Raw genomic sequence first — 19,545 nt, forward strand, 5'->3', positions numbered from 1 at the left:
ATATTTGGAAAGGCACAGAAAATAAAAACAAAACAAAATTCAAAATCTGAAATTTCTCTCTCATCAGCCTCCTCGTTTCTTCACCCACAGGAGAGAGAAAATCTGAATTCGATCTTCTCTCTCTCTACAGCAACTTCGCTTAAAGAAGACGAAACAATCTCTCTCCTTTACGGTCTCACCATCTCTCTCTACCATCTCCCAATCTAAAGGAGGACGAGAGAACAAGAGAAGAAGAAGAGAGGAGAGGTTACAACTTACAATAATAATGATTTATTCTTCTTCTTATAATGTCTCCAGCCATGTGAGCTCCCACTGACACATTCTCTGCATCTTCGGAAGTTTTGTTTAGTTTGATTCCCACCGATTCTGTGACCGAGTCGCCGGGTTTTGGCAGCGAGTTGACTTCCCCCCCCCCCCTCCACGAGGGTTAGTGGATGGCTTCATCGTCATCAAGAACTAGAAGCAGTAGTAGACCACCAAGTCCCGCTTCTTCTTCTACTTCTTCTTCTCATCTTAGCAACAACAACAACAACCGTCTCGCACCTCCTCGTTCTTCCTCTACCTCTGTTTCCTCATTACTTAACTCCGCCTCCGGAATCGGCTCCCGATCTATGACGCCTAGCCGCACCTTCTCCGACTCGGGACTAATCGGCTCCGGGAGCTTTGGATTCGGATCCCCTGTACCTTACCCCTCTGAGGAGCTTCTCGGTGAGCCTATGGAAGAGACTATTACCTCTGAGCGAGATAGTATCTCCGTAACCGTTCGTTTTCGACCATTGAGGTATGTTGTTAGATCTGATTCGCCCATGGACCAGATCTATTCTTCCTATAGATTCAATTGATTGGGAGTCAATTTATTAAAACTCACGCTTGTGATTTTGGTTGCAGTGATAGAGAGTATCAAAGAGGAGATGAAGTTGCTTGGTACCCTGATGGCGATACATTGGTCAGGCACGAGTATAATCCACTCACAGCTTACGCATTCGGTATTGTCTTCACCTCCTCATTGCTTTGATTGTTTTTAATTTGATTATATATGTATATAGTGTCTGAGTCTGAGTGAATGTTTTTTTTTTCCAAATTTGTGTGTTTGATGGCAGATAAAGTTTTTGGACCACAAGCAACTACTATAGACGTTTATGATGTAGCTGCAAGGCCAGTAGTCAAGGCAGCTATGGAAGGTGTTAACGGTAAGGAACATTGCTGCAAACTTCAACTTTTACCAAATTTGTGTTTTTTTTTATAGAAATATATCCTCTAGGGGCTAATTGGTGTACGAGTAGTATTGCTTGCAACATATTTTTCTTACTCAGGGTTGTAAATTTGACAGGAACCGTTTTTGCTTATGGTGTTACTAGCAGTGGAAAGACGCATACAATGCATGTAAGGGTTTTCAAAATCAAATCTTTTTACACCTTTTCTCTCTAGTTTTTCTTTTCAAAACACATGTGCTATGAACTATGAATTGGGATCTCTTCTTCAACTTGGTTCCCCTATGGTATCTGCTTGTTATTTTGGGCTACTCTAAACATTTACATGGTAGCAAAAGATACCATACAAAGACCACATGCCATAATTTGTAGCTGGTGGTTAATTGGTTAATGTGAGTTGGAAATGCTCGTATGAGTGGAATTTGAAGGTCTTCATTTAGATTGGCTTTTCAGTTCCCGTACAAACAAGTAAAAGTCTGATGTTCTTTTTGTTTTGCCATTGTTTCCTTTTTGCAATATGCATAGGGTGATCAAGAATCTCCTGGTATCATACCGCTAGCAATAAAAGACGTGTTCAGTATCATCCAGGATGTAAGTGGTCTTTAATGGGGTTCATATCTTTTCTCATCTTATCACTACTTTTTTATCGGGCTACGTTTTTATATTTCAGACTCCAGGAAGGGAGTTCCTGCTCCGTGTTTCATATCTTGAAATATACAATGAGGTAAGTGGAACGTTTTATCCTTGATATATTTACTTGCTAAACCCTGAAAAGTAGATATTTTGGATTGGGATATGTTTTCTTTTTCTTCTGCCTTATCTTTGAGAACTAAAATGCTTAACAATATAGAGGATTGGTTGAGTACTCATGATCTTCTTGGTATATATACTTGCTAAGCCCGGAAAAGTAGATATTTTCGATTGAAATATGTTTTCTTGTTCTTCTGCCTTATCTTTAAGAACTAAAATGCTTAACAATATAGAGAATTGGTTGACTACTCATGATCTTCTTGGTATATATACTTGCTAAGCCCGAAAAAGTAGATGTTTTCGATTGAAATATGTTTTCTTGTTCTTCTGCCTTATCTTTAAGAACTAAATTGCTTAACAATATAGAGAATTGGGTTGACTACTCATGATCTGCTTGGTTTACATGTGTGCTTCTATGTTTCCAGCTGTCTGCAGTTTATCTGATAACCATCTTTGTATCAGGTGATAAATGATTTACTGGATCCAACGGGCCAAAATTTACGTGTTAGAGAGGATTCCCAGGTCTGCTTCATGCTTAGCTTTCTCCATTTCTCTCTCTCACACATTGTGCTCTGAACAGAATAAATGTGAATGAATTAGCTTAGAATCACATATGAAACTGATATCATTTGAAAAAAGATATTGATTTATATTGAATTTTCTTTTCTTTTCTAGGGCACTTATGTTGAGGGTATCAAGGAAGAAGTTGTATTGTCTCCTGGCCATGCACTATCATTTATTGCAGCTGGGGAAGGTTATTAGAAAATTTAACCCCTGAAACATGTTTTGAATTTATTAATTCTGTCTGTTCCGCCTCTACTTAACATTGCTGTTTTCAATTGTAGAACATCGTCATGTTGGTTCAAATAATTTCAATTTGTTGAGCAGCAGAAGCCACACTATATTTACACTGGTACGTTTTCAAGCTCCCGATAGTGTAATGTGTAGCCTCTTCTCAGTGTATCGGCATGATGTTTTTTGCTCTTACAATTTACAATCCATGTTTTGATGTCAAATTTGTATCTGTTTGCAGATGGTTGAAAGTAGTGCTACTGGAGATGAATACGATGGAGTTATCTTTTCTCAACTCGTAAGGGATTCCTTCTTTTAGTTATTGTATAAGATAATTTAGTTTTGAAGATGGGACCTAACTGTATATTTTCTGGTTTAGAATTTGATTGACTTAGCTGGATCTGAGAGTTCCAAAACTGAAACAACTGGATTGAGGAGGAAGGAGGGTTCATACATCAACAAGAGTCTTCTAACTCTTGGAACTGTAGGTGTCTTTTCTTTATCCGAGCTGTCTTTCCATTTTTCAATTTTCTGATAAGTAGTCTGTTGCCCTTATTGTACTTTTTGCTTGTCGGTGGTAGCATCTTTAGTCACTTGAACCTTTGAGATGGTTGGGCGTTTTACTTATATATATATATATATATATATATATATATATATATATTTCTTATGGTCTCATTTATGAAGGTGATCGGGAAACTAAGTGAGGGTAAGGCAACTCATATTCCATATCGTGACTCTAAGCTAACTCGTCTTCTGCAATCTTCATTAAGTGGTCATGGGCATGTCTCGGTAAGACCCTTCTGTATTTGTTGCAATTTTTCCCTATACTGGTTAACCATGCTTGTTTTGCTTATATTGACAGCATTGTGCTGATGCTGGTCCACCATAACAACAGCGAAACTCATTGAGTTTTTTTGTTTCCTTTTGTAGCTCATATGTACAATCACTCCTGCGTCAAGCAGTAGTGAGGAAACTCATAATACATTGAAGTTTGCCAGCAGGGCAAAGAGTATAGAAATATATGCTTCACGCAATCAGGTGATGTTTTGACCTGTTTTATAATAAAGTACTTTACTTTACTCATGTGTATAAGCTTGGACCTCTGCTTGATCTATTATTTTTTCATTTCTAAAAAGCAGATTATAGATGAAAAGTCATTAATTAAGAAATATCAAAGAGAAATCGCAACCCTCAAACTAGAACTTGACCAGCTTAGAAGGGGTATGCTTGTTGGTGTCAGTCATGAAGAGTTAATGAGCTTAAAGCAACAGGTTCTGATCTCTCCCAAGACCTTTATCCTGAATAATTCTTACTGTGTTCCTAAGGCAGTGAATTAATTAACTATCCATTTATCACAACAGTTAGAAGAAGGTCAAGTGAAAATGCAATCAAGATTGGAGGAAGAAGAAGAAGCCAAAGCAGCTCTAATGAGCAGAATCCAAAAGCTTACCAAGCTCATACTCGTCTCTACCAAGAATTCTATTCCTGGATATTTGGGTGATATACCCACTCACCAGCGCAGTCTCTCTGAGGGTAAAGATGATGTAAGTTTTCTGCTCACACCAGTGGTCCAACCTAATTGATGAGTTCTTGCTATTTCAAATAGGTAAACGGTTTTAGTCATTTGGTTAGATATTTTATCCATTTGGAGATGTCCCAACAGAAGACGTTTTTGGAATAGCTGGTTTTGATGTTTTAACCTAAATAAGTTTCTGTTGTTTGGTAAAATCCTCCCGTGTCTGGACTAAGTAATTGAAAATCCATCGGTTCCTTTTTTTTTTCTTTTTCTGCTGCATGTTGCTTCCAAATCTCAGAAGCTGTTTCAAAACACAATGGCTAATATTGTCTTTGCTTTTCAGAAATCCGATTCTCTACTGTTGGAAAATGATAATCTGGGATCTCCATCTTCAACCTTGGCTCTTGTATCAGAAGCTTCTTTAGGTTTTAACCACAGGCGATCGTCAAGCAAGTTGAATGACGAAAACTCGCCGGGTGCAGAGTTTACTCAAGTGAGTAAATTACCCCAAAGTTTCTGTTGATTGTTAGAAAAATGGTATCTGATTGTTGTGGGCTTGTGGTTGTAGGGTGTCATGACGCCGGATGAAATCGACCTTCTGGTTGAACAAGTTAAGATGCTGGCTGGTGAGATTGCTTTCAGTTCGAGCACACTAAAACGTTTGGTGGATCAGTCCGTAAATGATCCGGAAAACTCACAAACTCAGGTAATATAGTAGTACTGTCAAACTGAAGTGGCGCAGTTAACCTATGCTTACTCACGTAATAATTACTTCATGCAGATACAGAGTCTGGAACGCGAGATTCACGAAAAGCAAAGACAAATGAGAGCCTTGGAACAGCTCATAATTGAGAGTGGTGAAGCTTCAATTGCCAACGCATCATTAGTTGAGATGCAACAGGTATCACATCTCACTCACTGCGAGAACATGTTGTTTGACCCTTTCAAAGTCAGCTAAAATATCATGCTCACTTGTTGTTTTCAGAAAGTTATGAGTCTGATGACGCAGTGCAATGAAAAGAGCTTTGAGCTGGAGGTGAGAAGTTATTCTTTTATTGAAAGTACCGCTTTGTTTTCTACACATTAACAAAATCGGAAGATTGCTTACCATATTTTTAAACTTGGTTCTACCTCTGTCACAGATCAAATCAGCTGATAATTGCATTCTTCAAGAACAACTACAGAAAAAGGTCGGTAGCATTTTTTCTCGTATTGAAGTCGTGCACAATTCTCTTCTTTCTACTCCATTCTCGTCTTGGTCTGCGAAAAAATGCTTCTTACCACACTTTCTCCCACAATGCAGTGTACCGAGAACAAAGAACTACATGAAAAGGTGAATCTTCTAGAGCAACGCTTGAATGAGAAATCCTCACCATCTTGTTCCGATAAAGCGGTATCTGGAGAGTATGCAGACGAACTTAAAAAGAAAATACAATCGCAGGTAAACATACAGTTTCAGTTCTTACAAGGATCCCAGTAAATAACCTCTGCGGATCAATAAATATATGTAACATAGATTTAGGCGTTTTTTGTAATTTGTAAATCTGATCCTCTCTTTATGCTAACATAAATCTCTTTTGAATGTTAATGTTTTGTATTTAGGAAATTGAGAACGAAGAGTTGAAGCTAGAACACGTGCAAATCGTGGAAGAGAACAGTGGGTTACGAGTACAAAATCAGAAACTAGCTGAAGAAGCTTCATATGCTAAGGAGTTAGCCTCTGCTGCTGCTGTTGAGCTGAAAAATCTGGCTAGTGAAGTAACAAAACTCTCACTACAAAACACAAAGCTCGAAAAAGAATTAACAGCTGCAAGAGACTTGGCTCAGACGCGTAATCCCATGAACGGAGTAAATCGCAAGTATAATGATGGGGCAAGGTCAGGAAGAAAGGGAAGGATTTCTTCAAGTAGGTCAAGTGGAGATGAGTTTGACTCATGGAATCTAGACCCAGAAGATCTTAAAATGGAGTTGCAAGTAAGGAAACAGCGAGAGGTGGCTCTTGAGTCTGCATTGGCAGAGAAAGAGTTTATAGAAGACGAATACAGGAAAAAAGCAGAAGAGGCAAAGAGAAGAGAGGAAGCTTTAGAAAACGATTTGGCAAACATGTGGGTACTTGTTGCCAAGTTGAAGAAAGACAATGGTGCATTACCTGAACCTAATGTCACTGACCCTGCAAGAGAGTTAGAGAAGAGTCAAAGTAATGCGGTTCTGAAAGAGAGACAAGTCTCGAGTGCACCGAGACAACCTGAAGTAGTAGTAGTAGCTAAAACCGAAGAGACACCAAAAGAGGAACCACTCGTTGCTCGTCTCAAGGTAAATTAAATGAGATGAGTTTTCTACATTTACCTGTGAAACAGTCTTTTCTTTCAAATATAGTTAACATGATTTTTGTATTAATGAGATAGGCACGAATGCAAGAAATGAAGGAGAAAGAGATGAAATCGCAAGCGAATGGAGACACAAACTCGCACATTTGTAAAGTATGTTTCGAATCTCCCACTGCAGCAATTCTACTCCCTTGCCGTCATTTCTGCTGTAAGTCATAACTTTATCTCCATGAAACGTCATTTCTCTTCTTTTATAAGAAAAGTGAAGATGATTTCTATAAATATTTCTAATCTCTGTTTCATTTTACAGTATGTAAATCATGTTCCCTTGCTTGCTCTGAATGTCCAATTTGCCGCACAAAAATTTCTGATCGGCTCTTTGCATTTCCGTCTTAACCAATCAAAGGTACCTTTTTTGCAAATGGATGCGTCTGTTATGCTACATTCCACTTTGGGTTTCTGTAGAAACCAAATTGAAGCTAAAACCTGAGTTTAGATTGTTTATCACAATTGTATATCAGAAACTCAAAAGTATCAGTATGGTTTTGTTAAGCTTTTTAAGGTTCAGTTTTTTGGATTCATTGTTGGTTAGATTTATTAGAGTCAACCATGTGGAACGCTATTTTGGTCATAAAACTATGTGTAAATATTGATTAAGTGCATGATTATGCAGGTCTCCAAGAACTGGTGGTGAAGCCTGTTGCTATAAATATTTGGAGGAGAGAACAGGCTGGGATTTTTTAATTAGTTTTTGGCTCTTTTGTATGTAATATTTATGTCATATCATCAGTCTATGCTTATATTATATATATTTTTTATCATTTAAAATGGGAAAAAAGGAAAAATTAAAACATATACGTGTGTGTGATGGACATGTCTTCATTTTTCCTCTGCCAAATATATTTACACTCCGGTAGTTTAATTAACGACCAAGATTGTTTTGAAAATATATACCAAACTTTCCTATTACAAAAAACAAACAAAAATTAATATTGGAGCAAACTCTTTTACTATTCTTCTTTTTTGAAATGTATAACATCAACAAAAATTAAATTTGGAGCAAAATGTTTGACTGTTCTTCCGGGAAGAAAAATAATATATATTCATTGGGTGTTGTTTGCTTGCAGGGGATGATTCCACGATTAAGGTCTGGGACTATAAAAAACTGCCTTTGCACGCTTGTGGGGCATGATGATATTATCCGCACTGTGCAGTTCCACCACGAGTACCCATGGATCTTGAGTGCTAGCGATGATCAGACTGTCCGCATTTGGAACTGGCCCTCACAGAACTGTGTTTCTATCTTCAAGGGTCACAACCATTTTGTTATGTCTGCTTCTTTCCACCCCGGTGAGGATCTTATGGTATCAGCCTCCTTGGACCACACCGTCCGTGTTTGGGATATTGGTGCTCTCAGGAAGAAGACAATAATACCTCCTACTGATGATGATGGCCTCTTGCATTTGAGTCCGACGAATGCTGTTGACGGTATTGTCAAGTACGTGCTCCAAGGTCATGCAAGAGGAGTCAACTGGGCAACTTTTCATCCTACCTCGCCTCTCATTGTCTCTGGTGCATATGACCACCAAGTAAAGCTGTGGCAGATGAATGGTAAATTATCTATCTTTTTGCGTCCAAAACATTTCCTAGTCAATCATGGATGATACACCGATATTCAAGATCTTGCTTATGCCTTCATTCTAGTACAAAATCTCAGATTCATGATGATCTTTCTTTTCACTGCAGAAACTAAAGCATGGGAGGTTGAAAGAACCTTGCAAGGCCATACAAATAATGTGTCTTGTGTTTTGGTCCACTCAAAACAGGACATTATTATCTCCAACTCTGAGGACAGAAGCATCCGTGTCTGGGATGCTAACAAGAGAAGAACCGTACTTCAGTCTTTCTGCTGTGGCCCCGACAGATTCTGGACTCTAGCAATTCAGCCAGAGATGGACCTACTGGCTGCAGGACATGACAGTGGTATGATGATATTCAAGCTTGAGAGAGAACGTCCTGCATTTGCTTTTGGTGGGGATTCCATGTTCTATACCAAAGGTGGTTATTTGTGGCACTATGAATTTTCTACACAAAGAGACTCCAAAGTTGTCCCTCTCCCAAGTCCAACGACAATATCTTACAGTCCTAAAGACAATGCAGTTCTAATCTACTCAGATCTGGATGGCGGTTCTTACCAGTTGTTCATTATACCGAAAGATCGCATTGGCAGGAGTGACTTTGTGCTAGACGCAAAGAAAGGGATTGGCAATTCTGCAGTCTTCATATCCCGAGATTGGTTTGCTGTTCTTGAGAAAAGCACCAATCAGGTGTTAGTCAAGAATCTGAAGAACAAGTTGGTTAAGAAAGTAAAGCTGCCCATACCTACTGATGCTATCTTTTATGCCGGGACTGCAAAGCTGCTTTGCACATCTGAGGGAAAAGTGGTACTTTTTGACCTTCAGGAAAATCTGGTTCTTGGTGATCTAGATACTCCGGTTGTCAGATGTGTCTGGTCCAATGATAGAGAGAGAGTTGCTTTGCTCAGCAAACATACTATCACTATAGCAAGCAAAACGCTAGACCACCAGCTTACCATTGATGAGACAATCCGTGTGAAGAGTGGAGCGTGGGATGCCAATGGAGTTTTCATGTACACAAGTTCCATGAATATCATCAAGTACTGTCTGCCAAATGGACATAGGGGAATCGTCACAAGTTTGGTGATGCCTACATATATCATTAAGGTGGCTGCAAACAGGGCCGTGCCTATGGGTTAGGAAAAAGGCATTTGCCTCAGGCCCTCAAAGTATATAGTTTTTTTGTGTGTTCTTTTACTCTCAATTATAGAAAATATGGTGTATCATCATGGTTTTGAGACTCTTTTTATTTCTTAAACAACCCATATATGACTCCACTGAATATATTTATTTATAAAAGTATACAAAAAGAAAAACAAAACCTTAAATTGTGAAAGACAGAGTAAGGTCGTAAAACCGAAGTTAGAAAAATTAAGAAAAGTTAATGAAAGAGTTTATTGAAATAGAAAGAAGAACGATTATGTTTAAGGGTTTTTAAATTTTTTTTTTTATTTTTAAAAAATTTCTGCAGTTTTGAATTTTTGATATTTATTTTATTTTAATTTTGAATTTTAATATTTATTTATTTTCATAAAATATATTAAAATGATCTTTAATGTTAAATTCGCCTTAAGCCCCGATAAACTTGGGCACGGCACTGGCTGCAAATATAATATTTTGCTTGGATCGTGATGGTAAAAAGAATGTTTTCACCATTTATGCACCAGACGAGATTTTCCTACCTTTGGTGAGAGATGTAGCATGGGAATTTGGTGAAATTGATGTTGAAGGGCTCTTAGATGATAATATTGGAAGTAGATTCCAATATGTAGAAGATGGAGAAGAAGAAGAAGATTGGGCAGCTGGTTGGGGTCTTAATCTCCATCCCTACTTTCAAAGGGCGTCTACGTCTAGGATGGTGAGTTACGCGAGGTATTATCTTCTGGCACGGTATCCCCAATATGGATTTCATCGTCGGGTGTAGAGAAAAGAAGAAAAAACAAATTTTGTGAGAAAATTTTTAGTTGCTCGCGTTCGGTTCATATATTTTAGATTTGGGAATTTTTTGGATATGGATTTTAATATTCGGATATTTTAGAAATTTGGTTTGGATTCGGATATCTGAAATATGAGAAAGAAACAAAAATGGTTAAATTTGAAAAAATATAACTATAAATTTTCATATATTTTATACATTTTTTTGGGTATTTGAGTTATTGTGATATTAAAATAATTAATATTTTTGGATTTTGTAATTGTAATTTTGAATATATGGGTTCTATCATATATAAAAGTAACTAATATTTGGGTATATTATTATCTTTTGAGTAATTCGGACATTCATTTGGGTTTTGGTTTGGATCGTTTACGGGATACAAGTTTTTGGATATAAAATCTATTATCCTTTCAGTTATTTTCTCGCATTCGGATTCAATTTTCTTGGTTCGGGTTCAGTTCAAAATTTTTGATACGGATATTACACCCAAGCCTACTATACATATACCAAGGAATGTATAAAATATTCTCTATTTCAACCATTGAAAAACAATCTTTTTATATTTTACCTCTAGGTATAGAATCCCCGAGATATCATGGAGAAACTCATTTTTAATCATATATTTTATCACATTATTTAATATAAAAAATAAATGTACATATTTTTGAAACTTTTATTTATATATTAATTAAGAAATAATCTTAGAAATTTATTTACATTCACATGTGATTAAATAAATAATGATCAATGTTATAAACATATGGTTAAACAAATTTTAGGATTAAATAAATAATGATCAATGTTATAAACATATGGTTAAACAAATTTTAGGATTAAATAAATAATGATTTATACTATAACCATATGATAGGTAATTTCATTTTAATAATGTTTAATCTACGGTTGTCAAAAAAAAATGTTTAATGTACTTAAATTCACATATTTTATTTACTCCTGTTTTCTACTTCAGTATTATATAAATCATTACTGTTTAATGCTTGGTGATGCTAGCTTAATAATTAAAGAACAGATTCATAAGCAAGACTTGGTGAATCTTGTTTAGCAGTTTAAGAACATATTCATGAGTGAGTGTGTTTTTCAAAGACTTTTACTTTTCTCTCAATTAAAGATTTCTGAAGGAAAGATAAAACCCTAATTTTTCATATTATTTTGGGTGGCCAAGCGGCTAAGAAAAAAGTGTTCTTCAATGAAGCATATTTTAAGTTCTCATTCAATTTAGTTTTGTTTAATTAAAATCATTTTATTTTTAATCATTTTTGTTTCTATTAATAAATAATAGTCATATTTCAAAATTTAATTTCAGATTAAAAAATACATTTATATATTTTATAAATATATATATATATATATCTTTATTTTTGGATAGGAAAACATGTAGGTTGTATAGCAACCAATTTGTAGAAAAATTGTAGAACATAATTTCCTACGAATACTGTGGTAGAAAATTGTTCAAAAGTTTCCTTTAATTTTCCTACTAAAACTTTCGACGGATTTTTTTTTGTAAAAAAGTTAATTTCATAGGACATTTTCTATATAATATGTCCTATAAAATTTTTATCATTATACATTTTTTTTTTTTTTTTGAATTTGTAGAATATTTTCTATAAAATATTTTGTAGGAACTACTATTAAACATTTATAAATATAAACAATACAAAACAAGATATAATATAAAAAGAGAATTAAAAGTTACAGTTGTTCAAACAAATAAATTAAATTTGAATAAACAAAAACAAAATATTATGTAAATATATTTTAATATTATAGACACAACCATAAATATGAAATTTACCAAAAGTTACAATGGTTCATTATAAAAATCAAAAGTTTTAATGGTTCATCTAATAAAAAAATTGTGGTGGGTCAATTACATTAAAATGTTGAAATAATTCATTTCAATATATAAAAGTAACTAAAAACTAATAAATAACACTTTCTTAAGAGTTTATCGGAGTGATTTAATCTTACATATTAAATATATCAAATATTTCAGTGGTTCGTGAAGTGACCTTAGTGCAGTGGCATGAGGTAAGTCCATTTGTAGAAGGCACCATCACACCCAGGATCGCGTCTCGGCTCCTATGAATGTAGGAATTTGGCTAATGGGCTGGCCAGTTGTGGCCCAATGGTTGACAAAACATATATATATATATTTCAGTGGTTCAATTAACCATGTTAGAAATCTTTTTAACATATTTAAATAAATATAAATTAATAATTTATGAATAATTATATTAAGATACTGAAGATAATTAAATATTACAATGATTCATAAAATAAATCAAAATTGCAATAGATTTCTCACAATAATGAGAAGTCATTTTTACATCAAAATGTTAAAATTATGTATGTTGATAAATAATTTAGAGAGTAGAAAATGACAATTAAAGTTCAATTTATTTTGATTCATTATATCATGAAAAAATATGTGTTGAATAGAGAGTTTAAAAATTTTCTTAAAAATGAACAAATGTGAACATTTGAATAGATACAATTGTTTGTAAAAGACACAAATCTACATTCAATAGACCCAAGTAACTACTCTTTGCATTTATTTGGATTGCTATTATTATATAGATTCAAAAAATAACTTTATAACACATGTGTAGCAATTTGATTTGTTTATACTCCCTCTGTTTCACAAAGAGTGTCATTCTAGAGAATTTTTTTTGTTTCACAAAGAATGTCATTTTACATTTCCAATGAGTGTTTTAATGCTTAATTTTCTTTTTTACCCCTAATCCCAAAGCTATTTTCATTGAACTTAAATCATTAATTACTTATTAAATAGGGGCAAATATGTATAATTCAAATTTTTCTTAATTTGTGTGAAATATGTCAAAATGACACTCTTTGTGAAACGGAGGGAGTATATATCATAAAAGAAGGAAAAAAATATTATATAGGTATAACTTGTATGAATATAGTTATATACTCCGTGAAACAATTTTCAATGAAGAGACGAAGGATGAAATAGCAATATTTAATATCAAAAATTATAGCACATATGTAGCAATTTGACTTATTTATATCATAAGTATAACTTGAATAGACAAAAAAAAAAAAAAAAAAAAAAAAAAAAAAAAAGAACAAGTTTCTCTGTAAGGAAAAAAAAATTGAAGATTATAGAAGTATATTTTGAATTGACAAAAAAGAAGAAGGATAACTTATATATACTCCGTCAAACGATTTCATTTTTTAATAACAAAAATAATTCCATTCCATTTCATTGATTTAGGTTTTATAAAGTTTTAATGGTTAATCAAATAAACTAAATTTATCGTGGGTTAATTATATTAAAAGATTGCAATAATTCATTTAAATATATTTTAGTAAATAAAAACTAATAATTAGCAATTTATGAAGAGTTTATCCGAGTTATGTGATATTAAATATACCAAATATCGCAATGGTTCAACTAAACATGTTAGAATTATTTTAATAAATAAAAATTAATAATTTATGAAGACTTATACTGAGAGATTGAATACAATTAAATATTACAATGATTCATAAAATCAATCAGAATTGCAATAGATTTCTCACAGTAATGAAAAGTCATTTTTACATCACAATGTTAAAATTATGTATGTTGATAAATAAATTAGAGAGTAGAGAATGACAATTGAAATTCAAATTATTTTGGTTCATTATATTATGAAAAATATGTGTTGAATAGAGAGGTAAAAAGTTCCTTAAAGATGAACAAATATATAGATTTCTAAAGATGTGTATCTTTAAAATTAAAAGAAAGTTTGGAATTTTCTAAAAATAAGAACAAATATATAAAATTTTTAAGATGTGAACATTTGAATAGATACAACTGTTTATAAGAGACAGAACTCTATATTCAATAGACACAACTCTACATTCATCGTACGCAACCGTAGAAGTTTTCTGTTATAAAACAAATAAATAAAATATTTTATAAAAATGTACAACAAAAAAAACGTAATTGTTCTTCGCGTCTATACGGATTGCTATAATTTTATACTATAAAAAAATAAACTTATAGCACATGTGTAGCAATTTGATTTGCTTATATCATAAAAATAGGATAGAAAAAAATAATAATAGAAGTATAACTTGTATATATACAGTTTATATATTCAATGAAGAGACAAAGGATGAAACAGCAATATTTATATCAAAAATTGTAGCACATATTGTATGTAGCAATTTGACTTATTTCTATCATAAGTATAACTTGAATTGACAAAAAAAAAAACGAAGTTTCTTTATTTTATCCCTTAAAAAAAAGAATTATAGCACATAGCAATTTGACTTATTTATATCATAAAATAAGGAAAACAAATTAAATATTATAGAAGTATACCTTGAATTGACAAAAAGAAAAAAGTTATAACTTGTATCTATATATAAAGAACCTGCGCGAGTATTATTTAATAACATACAAGTAAACTGCACCGCCGCTATGGAGGAGTCCAATATAGAACCACCAAACAACACATCAAACTATCCTCCACGGCCTCCGTCGTTTTTATCATTACCGGAGGACATAGTTTTGAGCTGCTTGGCTCGCATATCGAACTCGTACTACCCAAAGCTCTCTCTTGTCTCCAAGATCTTCCGCTCGTTCGTCCTCTCAAACTGCCTCTATCAGGTACGAAGCCTACTTAATACTCAAGAAGAGTGTCTTTATCTCGGCCTACGGTCACCCGCCAATCGTTACGTCATCTGGTTTCGTCTCTGGACAAAATCTGATGATCAAACCCTTAACCATTATTGCACGATTCAAGACAAGTCTAGGAATTCATTGGTACCACTGCCCTCTTCCTATACTCCTTTCCCACCATATTTACCATGCGAAAAGGTTGGCTCAAAACTTTACATGATCGGCGGCCAAGACTACCGCTCCTCGTCCATGCGGGTCTATAATGAGCTGACTGGCATGTGGAGTAACGCCCCTAGGATGCTGGTGGCTCGCAGGGATCCCCTTATATGTGTCATGGATGAGAAAATATATGTACTGGGAGGAGGTCGATCAGATGAAACTACGTATTGGGGTGAGGTTTTCGACCCAAAGAGTCAAACTTGGGAACCTTTACCGGACCCTTGCCCTGAGGTCCGTTTCTCTTTAAATAAAAAGCTCATACTGAGCCCTGGAAAGATTTATGTGACGATCAAGAAGAAGAATGTGGAGAGCAAGAAGAAGAAGAAGAAGAATGTAGAGAGCAAGAACAAGAAGAGGCAGTTTGTTTACCTTTTAAAAGAAAAAAAATGGGAAGTTGTCGAGGATCACTTAAGAGTGATGGAGTGTTGTGTGATAGAGAACGTAGCATACTCTTATGTGCATAAAAAATTCTGGTGGTATGAAACAACCTCGTCAGACGAGGAGAGATTGGTCAACGGTTTGACTGGACTTGATGCGTACGTTATAAATGATACCGAAATTGGTACTTACGGTGGAAAGCTCGTAATCTTTTGGGACAGTCCTGCCTCGTCTCCTCTTGATGAAACCAAGGAAATTTGGTGTGCTGTGATTTTGCTTGACAAGAGCATCAGTGGTGAAGTTTGGGGTCATATTGAATCGGTTGGTTTTGTGCTTAGAGTCCCTGTGTCATACACACTATGGCGTTGTGTGACATTATTGAGGTGATGATACATTGTATTATATAGTAGTTTTTTATAGACTATATATGACATGCTGTTTTTTTTTTTTTTTTTTTTTTTTTTTTTTGGTAAGCTAAAAACATCTATTGAGTTTCACATGATTGGAAATCATTTACGATAAGTTATTTTTATTTTTTAAATAATCACAGCTTTAATTATCTTCGTCATCTGTTATAGTATTGATTTCAATGCAACAAATAACTAATATCATAAAGGTGTTAATAGTTTGTTTGTTCATTAAACAATTGTGGGTCAAGAATTTTCTCCACACAAATAAAACCAATTTAATGTGTTTTGTATATTGACCATGCAATAGATTCTGAGTCAATTGTCAAATCCAAATCCAAATTTATGTTGACAAATTAACAAACAAGAAAACAGTTTCTTATTAATATAAAGATAGAAAGAAAAATAGTAAAAAATGGAGACAACAAGTTGGTTTGGATTCATGATTACAAACACCAACTTCAAAGAGAAAAACTATAATTCAACAAAAAAAAAAATCAAGAAAAGGGTTTTTGCTCCCAAAATCCTTCATGCTGGTATTGTGAAGAACCATCATAAACACTATAGGACTCATTGTTATTAGTAATAATGTTATCCTCATAGGAGACACAAGAAGGATGTTCAAGCAAATCCTCCACTCTCCAACCTGGTAATGTCTCCATCAAATACTCCGATATACTACCAGTACCCGTACAACCCGATCCAGACCCCGAATCGCTCACTTGATGATAATTTTCCTCTATACCATAGTAGCCATTGCTCGTGGTCGTCGAAGGAGAGCTCATAAATACCTCATTGGAGGCTGAGCTCGGGACCTCACTCGATACTGATTTAGGTCGGGTTTTGGCTCGACCCAATGTAGCAGGGGAGTTGGAATTGGATGATCTTGGGTAGGCTGACGGGGAGGCAGAGATCTTGACGCCGGTAAGGAGGAATCTATTGTGTTTCTTAGTGTGCTCGTTAGCTTGATGTATCGGAATGTCACATTCTCTGCATAGTATTGCTCTGTCTTCTTGGCAAAATAATAATGCACGCCTTTCCTGTCATATGTATAAAAGATTAAATACCATTTAATAATAGATAATCAAGAAGACTCTTGTTTTGTATCCACCTATTATAAATAATTTTTTGTATATTATTTTATTTGTCTGCTAGATTTGACCTCCTTTTCCCCCACGAACTTTTCAAAAAGATATTGTTCAGAAAAGAAAAAAGAAAAGAAAAGAAATTGTTAGCTGTTAGACTTATATCTTTCTCGACGGCTCCTTCCCAAAGAAGAAAGTATTTAAATATTGTAACAACTCGGTTTAATTGGTTAATAACTTAATTTTGACTAGTGACCGAAAAATTCATCAAGATTTTTGGTAAGTTCTGTTTATGAGTAAAGTAAATTTTTGTCGTCGCTATAAAATTCGTCGTCAAAAATTGTGTGATACTTGGAATTTTATAGCAAAGTAAGTAAATTTGGGAAAATATTCCGAGAAAGAAAGAGGAAATAATCATTTTCTCACCAAACCAACCAAAAACAAAATCACAGCAAAAAGTGACTCAGGGCATCCAAAGCATAGGTTCATGAAACCAAGATTTCATCAATACTAACCATATACAGATATCTAAAAGTTTTATTTCCAAGAAAATATTAGAAATCTATCGAGAAAGGCCAAAAAAATAATAAATAGAAGAAGAGAGAAGTTTGAAATGAGTTTTCATACCCCGCAAATATCACAAAGAGGAGCATCTTTGAAAGTAGGAGAAGTGAGAGAGAAACGGAGATGTTTCCCGGCGAGTTTATTGGCGAAATGAACATGGCGATCGCAACCATTACAAAGAGCTGCTTCATCCGCACAACAAAACACCGAAGCTTCTTCTTTATCACACACATCACACCAAATCTTCATCTTTTCTACTTTCTTTCTTTTTCGTATAAGTAGAATTAAACCTTTTTTCTCTCGAATATCACAAAATTGCCTCTTCTCACACACTCTCTCTATCTCTCTCAACTTGTACCCTTGGACCAGTACTATATAGTAGTGTTTATGTATAGAAAGACATTCATGTGGGGGTGAATGTATGTATAGGTTGATGGGGTATAAGTGTGGGCAAAAGGGTAAGAATAATGTGTTGGCTTTATAGATAAGCAGCTTAGGTTTCCTTTGTCTTTTTTTTTTTTAACTCCTCCTCCTTCTCCTTTTCTTGATTGATTGATAGCTACTCTCTCTCCTTTGCTTTCAATACGCCCAAATTGACTTGTTTTGGTTTTAGTTTCACACCGTCCGGTTTGGTCTGGTTTAGAATCCACGGAACTTTAACCAACAAAAAAACCGGGTATGGAGTAGACCAATTATAATCATGTTTAACCACAAATTACATTTGAGTTTCTTCGGTTTCATAGACGAAGGCAGAGAATGATAGCAACTTGACAGTACATTGATTTTGAAGTTCATCTAGTAAGACCATCTCCAATGGTTTTCCCTATTTTTACCTCTAAAATAGAGGAACTCTATAACAGAGGTGACTTTTGCTCCAATGGATACTTCTATTTTTTTCTCTAAAAAAGAATATTCCGTAGAAATTCCTTTTTTATTTTACTATTAATACATTTTACTTATAAAAGTTGCAAACTAACCCATTTATTTTAGTATATGTGAAATTTTCATAAAATTATGATATTATTTAAATTTTTAACATTCATAAGTATTATTTAAATATCACATTTATTAAAAGAAATACATTGCATCATATAAAAATAATGTTATTGGTGGATCCAGAAGTAATTTACCAGAATATTAAATAATTAGTCTTTGTTGTATTAAAAATAATGTTATGACATGAATAAAAACTAAAATATTTAAGTTATTTATATTTAATAAGATTTTATAAAAAATTTCTTTTGCAAATAATAGTCTCAAATTTTAAAATTGTTTTTCTATACAAAAACCTTTAAAAATTTTCTATACGAAAACCTTTAAAAATTTTAAACCAAAATATTAAAATTAGTCAAATTTAACTTTATAATCAATTATCCTATTAATATACTTCATTAAATTATTATTAAACTATTTAAATATATATTTTATTTATTTTGATCATAAATATAAAAGTGTCAAAAATTCAAGGACCATTTTATAAATAAAAAAGTTCAACTCTATTATAGAGGAAAAAATAGAGTTCCTATATATATAGAGGAAAAAATAGAGATCTCTATTATAGAAGTAGAAATAGAGATGAGTTGGAGTAGATTTTACCCTAAAATAGAGTTAAAAAGCAAATATAGAGGTGGGTTGGAGATGCCCTAACGCTGATAACTAGTCATTGTTCTAGTATTAATTAGTGGCTAAGCTCTCACTTTATTTTTTTCTTTTAGTTTAACTGAGCTTTGACAAATGTTCCTCTTTTTATTTTATTTTTTTTTGAACAAACTGTGACATATATAATCTATGTTGATACTTTTGTAAGTTATTAAAAATCACTCAGTTGTAATGTTTTTTTTTTTTGTTTACCGAAATAGGTAAAGAGGCCTAGATGTGGGAACCTTTTAGGTCTTGTCTATGGAAGAAAAAGTACAAAAGTGGAATTTAATACAATCTTTTTGGTACAATATTAATCTTTTTCTCGTCAGATGCTGCTAATTAGTCTAATAAATAGAAACGACAAAAGAAAAAGGGAAATAAATGGGGAACTTTGACAAATGGCCAGCTCTTCATGCCAGCTT

At 33.7% G+C, this 19,545-nt stretch overlaps 3 protein-coding genes and 1 pseudogene across 5 annotated transcripts; 3 read left to right on the forward strand and 1 right to left on the reverse strand.

Annotated features, from left to right (window-relative positions):
* Positions 1–7,452, forward strand: LOC104729208 (kinesin-like protein KIN-7D, mitochondrial). Of its 2 annotated transcripts, none has more exons than XM_087478770.1 (26): positions 1–246; positions 340–781; positions 889–986; positions 1,101–1,190; positions 1,331–1,383; positions 1,737–1,802; positions 1,882–1,935; positions 2,424–2,483; positions 2,637–2,715; positions 2,807–2,874; positions 2,995–3,051; positions 3,133–3,237; positions 3,441–3,545; positions 3,687–3,794; positions 3,896–4,027; positions 4,118–4,300; positions 4,616–4,765; positions 4,841–4,978; positions 5,054–5,173; positions 5,258–5,308; positions 5,415–5,462; positions 5,576–5,713; positions 5,875–6,585; positions 6,678–6,807; positions 6,910–7,005; positions 7,273–7,452. In XM_087478770.1, exons 2-25 carry the CDS (start codon positions 435–437, stop codon positions 6,993–6,995), a joined length of 3,177 nt encoding a protein of 1,058 aa, XP_087334896.1. In that variant the 5' UTR covers positions 1–246; positions 340–434; the 3' UTR covers positions 6,996–7,005; positions 7,273–7,452. The 2 variants fall into 2 exon arrangements, with proteins under 2 accessions (XP_087334896.1, XP_087334897.1); XM_087478771.1 differs by having other exon boundaries at positions 7–246; positions 350–781.
* A 261-nt stretch (positions 7,453–7,713) lies between these two features.
* On the forward strand, positions 7,714–9,572 carry LOC109127888 (coatomer subunit alpha-1 pseudogene; annotated as a pseudogene). The gene is made up of 2 exons (XR_015574754.1): positions 7,714–8,210; positions 8,346–9,572. The product of XR_015574754.1 is annotated as a coatomer subunit alpha-1 pseudogene (transcript).
* On the forward strand, positions 9,452–15,813 carry LOC104733077 (putative F-box/kelch-repeat protein At4g39760). The gene is given in 7 exon segments (XM_087478654.1): positions 9,452–9,467; positions 9,811–10,108; positions 14,612–14,735; positions 14,738–14,874; positions 14,964–15,132; positions 15,203–15,269; positions 15,272–15,813. Coding segments are annotated over 7 exon segments (1,353 nt in total).
* Positions 15,814–16,189: 376 nt separating this feature from the next.
* LOC104729210 (B-box zinc finger protein 20) lies at positions 16,190–17,987 on the reverse strand. Its single transcript, XM_010448129.3, has 2 exons — positions 17,546–17,987; positions 16,190–16,873 (listed from the first exon to the last, which is right to left on the reverse strand). The coding sequence occupies exons 1-2, from the start codon at positions 17,729–17,731 to the stop codon at positions 16,331–16,333; spliced, it is 729 nt and encodes a 242-aa protein (XP_010446431.1). The 5' UTR covers positions 17,732–17,987; the 3' UTR covers positions 16,190–16,330.
* Between the last annotated feature and the right edge of the window lie 1,558 nt (positions 17,988–19,545).

This window comes from Camelina sativa, chromosome 12 (assembly GCF_030686135.1).
Source record: "Camelina sativa cultivar CO46 ecotype springtype chromosome 12, ASM3068613v1".
NCBI lineage: Eukaryota > Viridiplantae > Streptophyta > Magnoliopsida > Brassicales > Brassicaceae > Camelina > Camelina sativa.

Excerpts from the sequence above, each read along its gene's own strand:
- LOC104729208 (XM_087478770.1), top strand. The coding sequence starts at position 435 with ATGGCTTCATCGTCATCAAGAACTAGAAGCAGTAGTAGACCACCAAGT. Across the intron at positions 987-1,100 it reads ACTCACAGCTTACGCATTCG|ATAAAGTTTTTGGACCACAA; the intron begins GTATTGTCTTCA and ends GTTTGATGGCAG. Across the intron at positions 1,803-1,881 it reads TGTTCAGTATCATCCAGGAT|ACTCCAGGAAGGGAGTTCCT; the intron begins GTAAGTGGTCTT and ends TTTATATTTCAG.
- LOC104729210 (XM_010448129.3), bottom strand. The coding sequence starts at position 17,731 with ATGAAGATTTGGTGTGATGTGTGTGATAAAGAAGAAGCTTCGGTGTTT. Across the intron at positions 16,874-17,545 it reads CTCTTTGTGATATTTGCGGG|GAAAGGCGTGCATTATTATT; the intron begins GTATGAAAACTC and ends TACATATGACAG.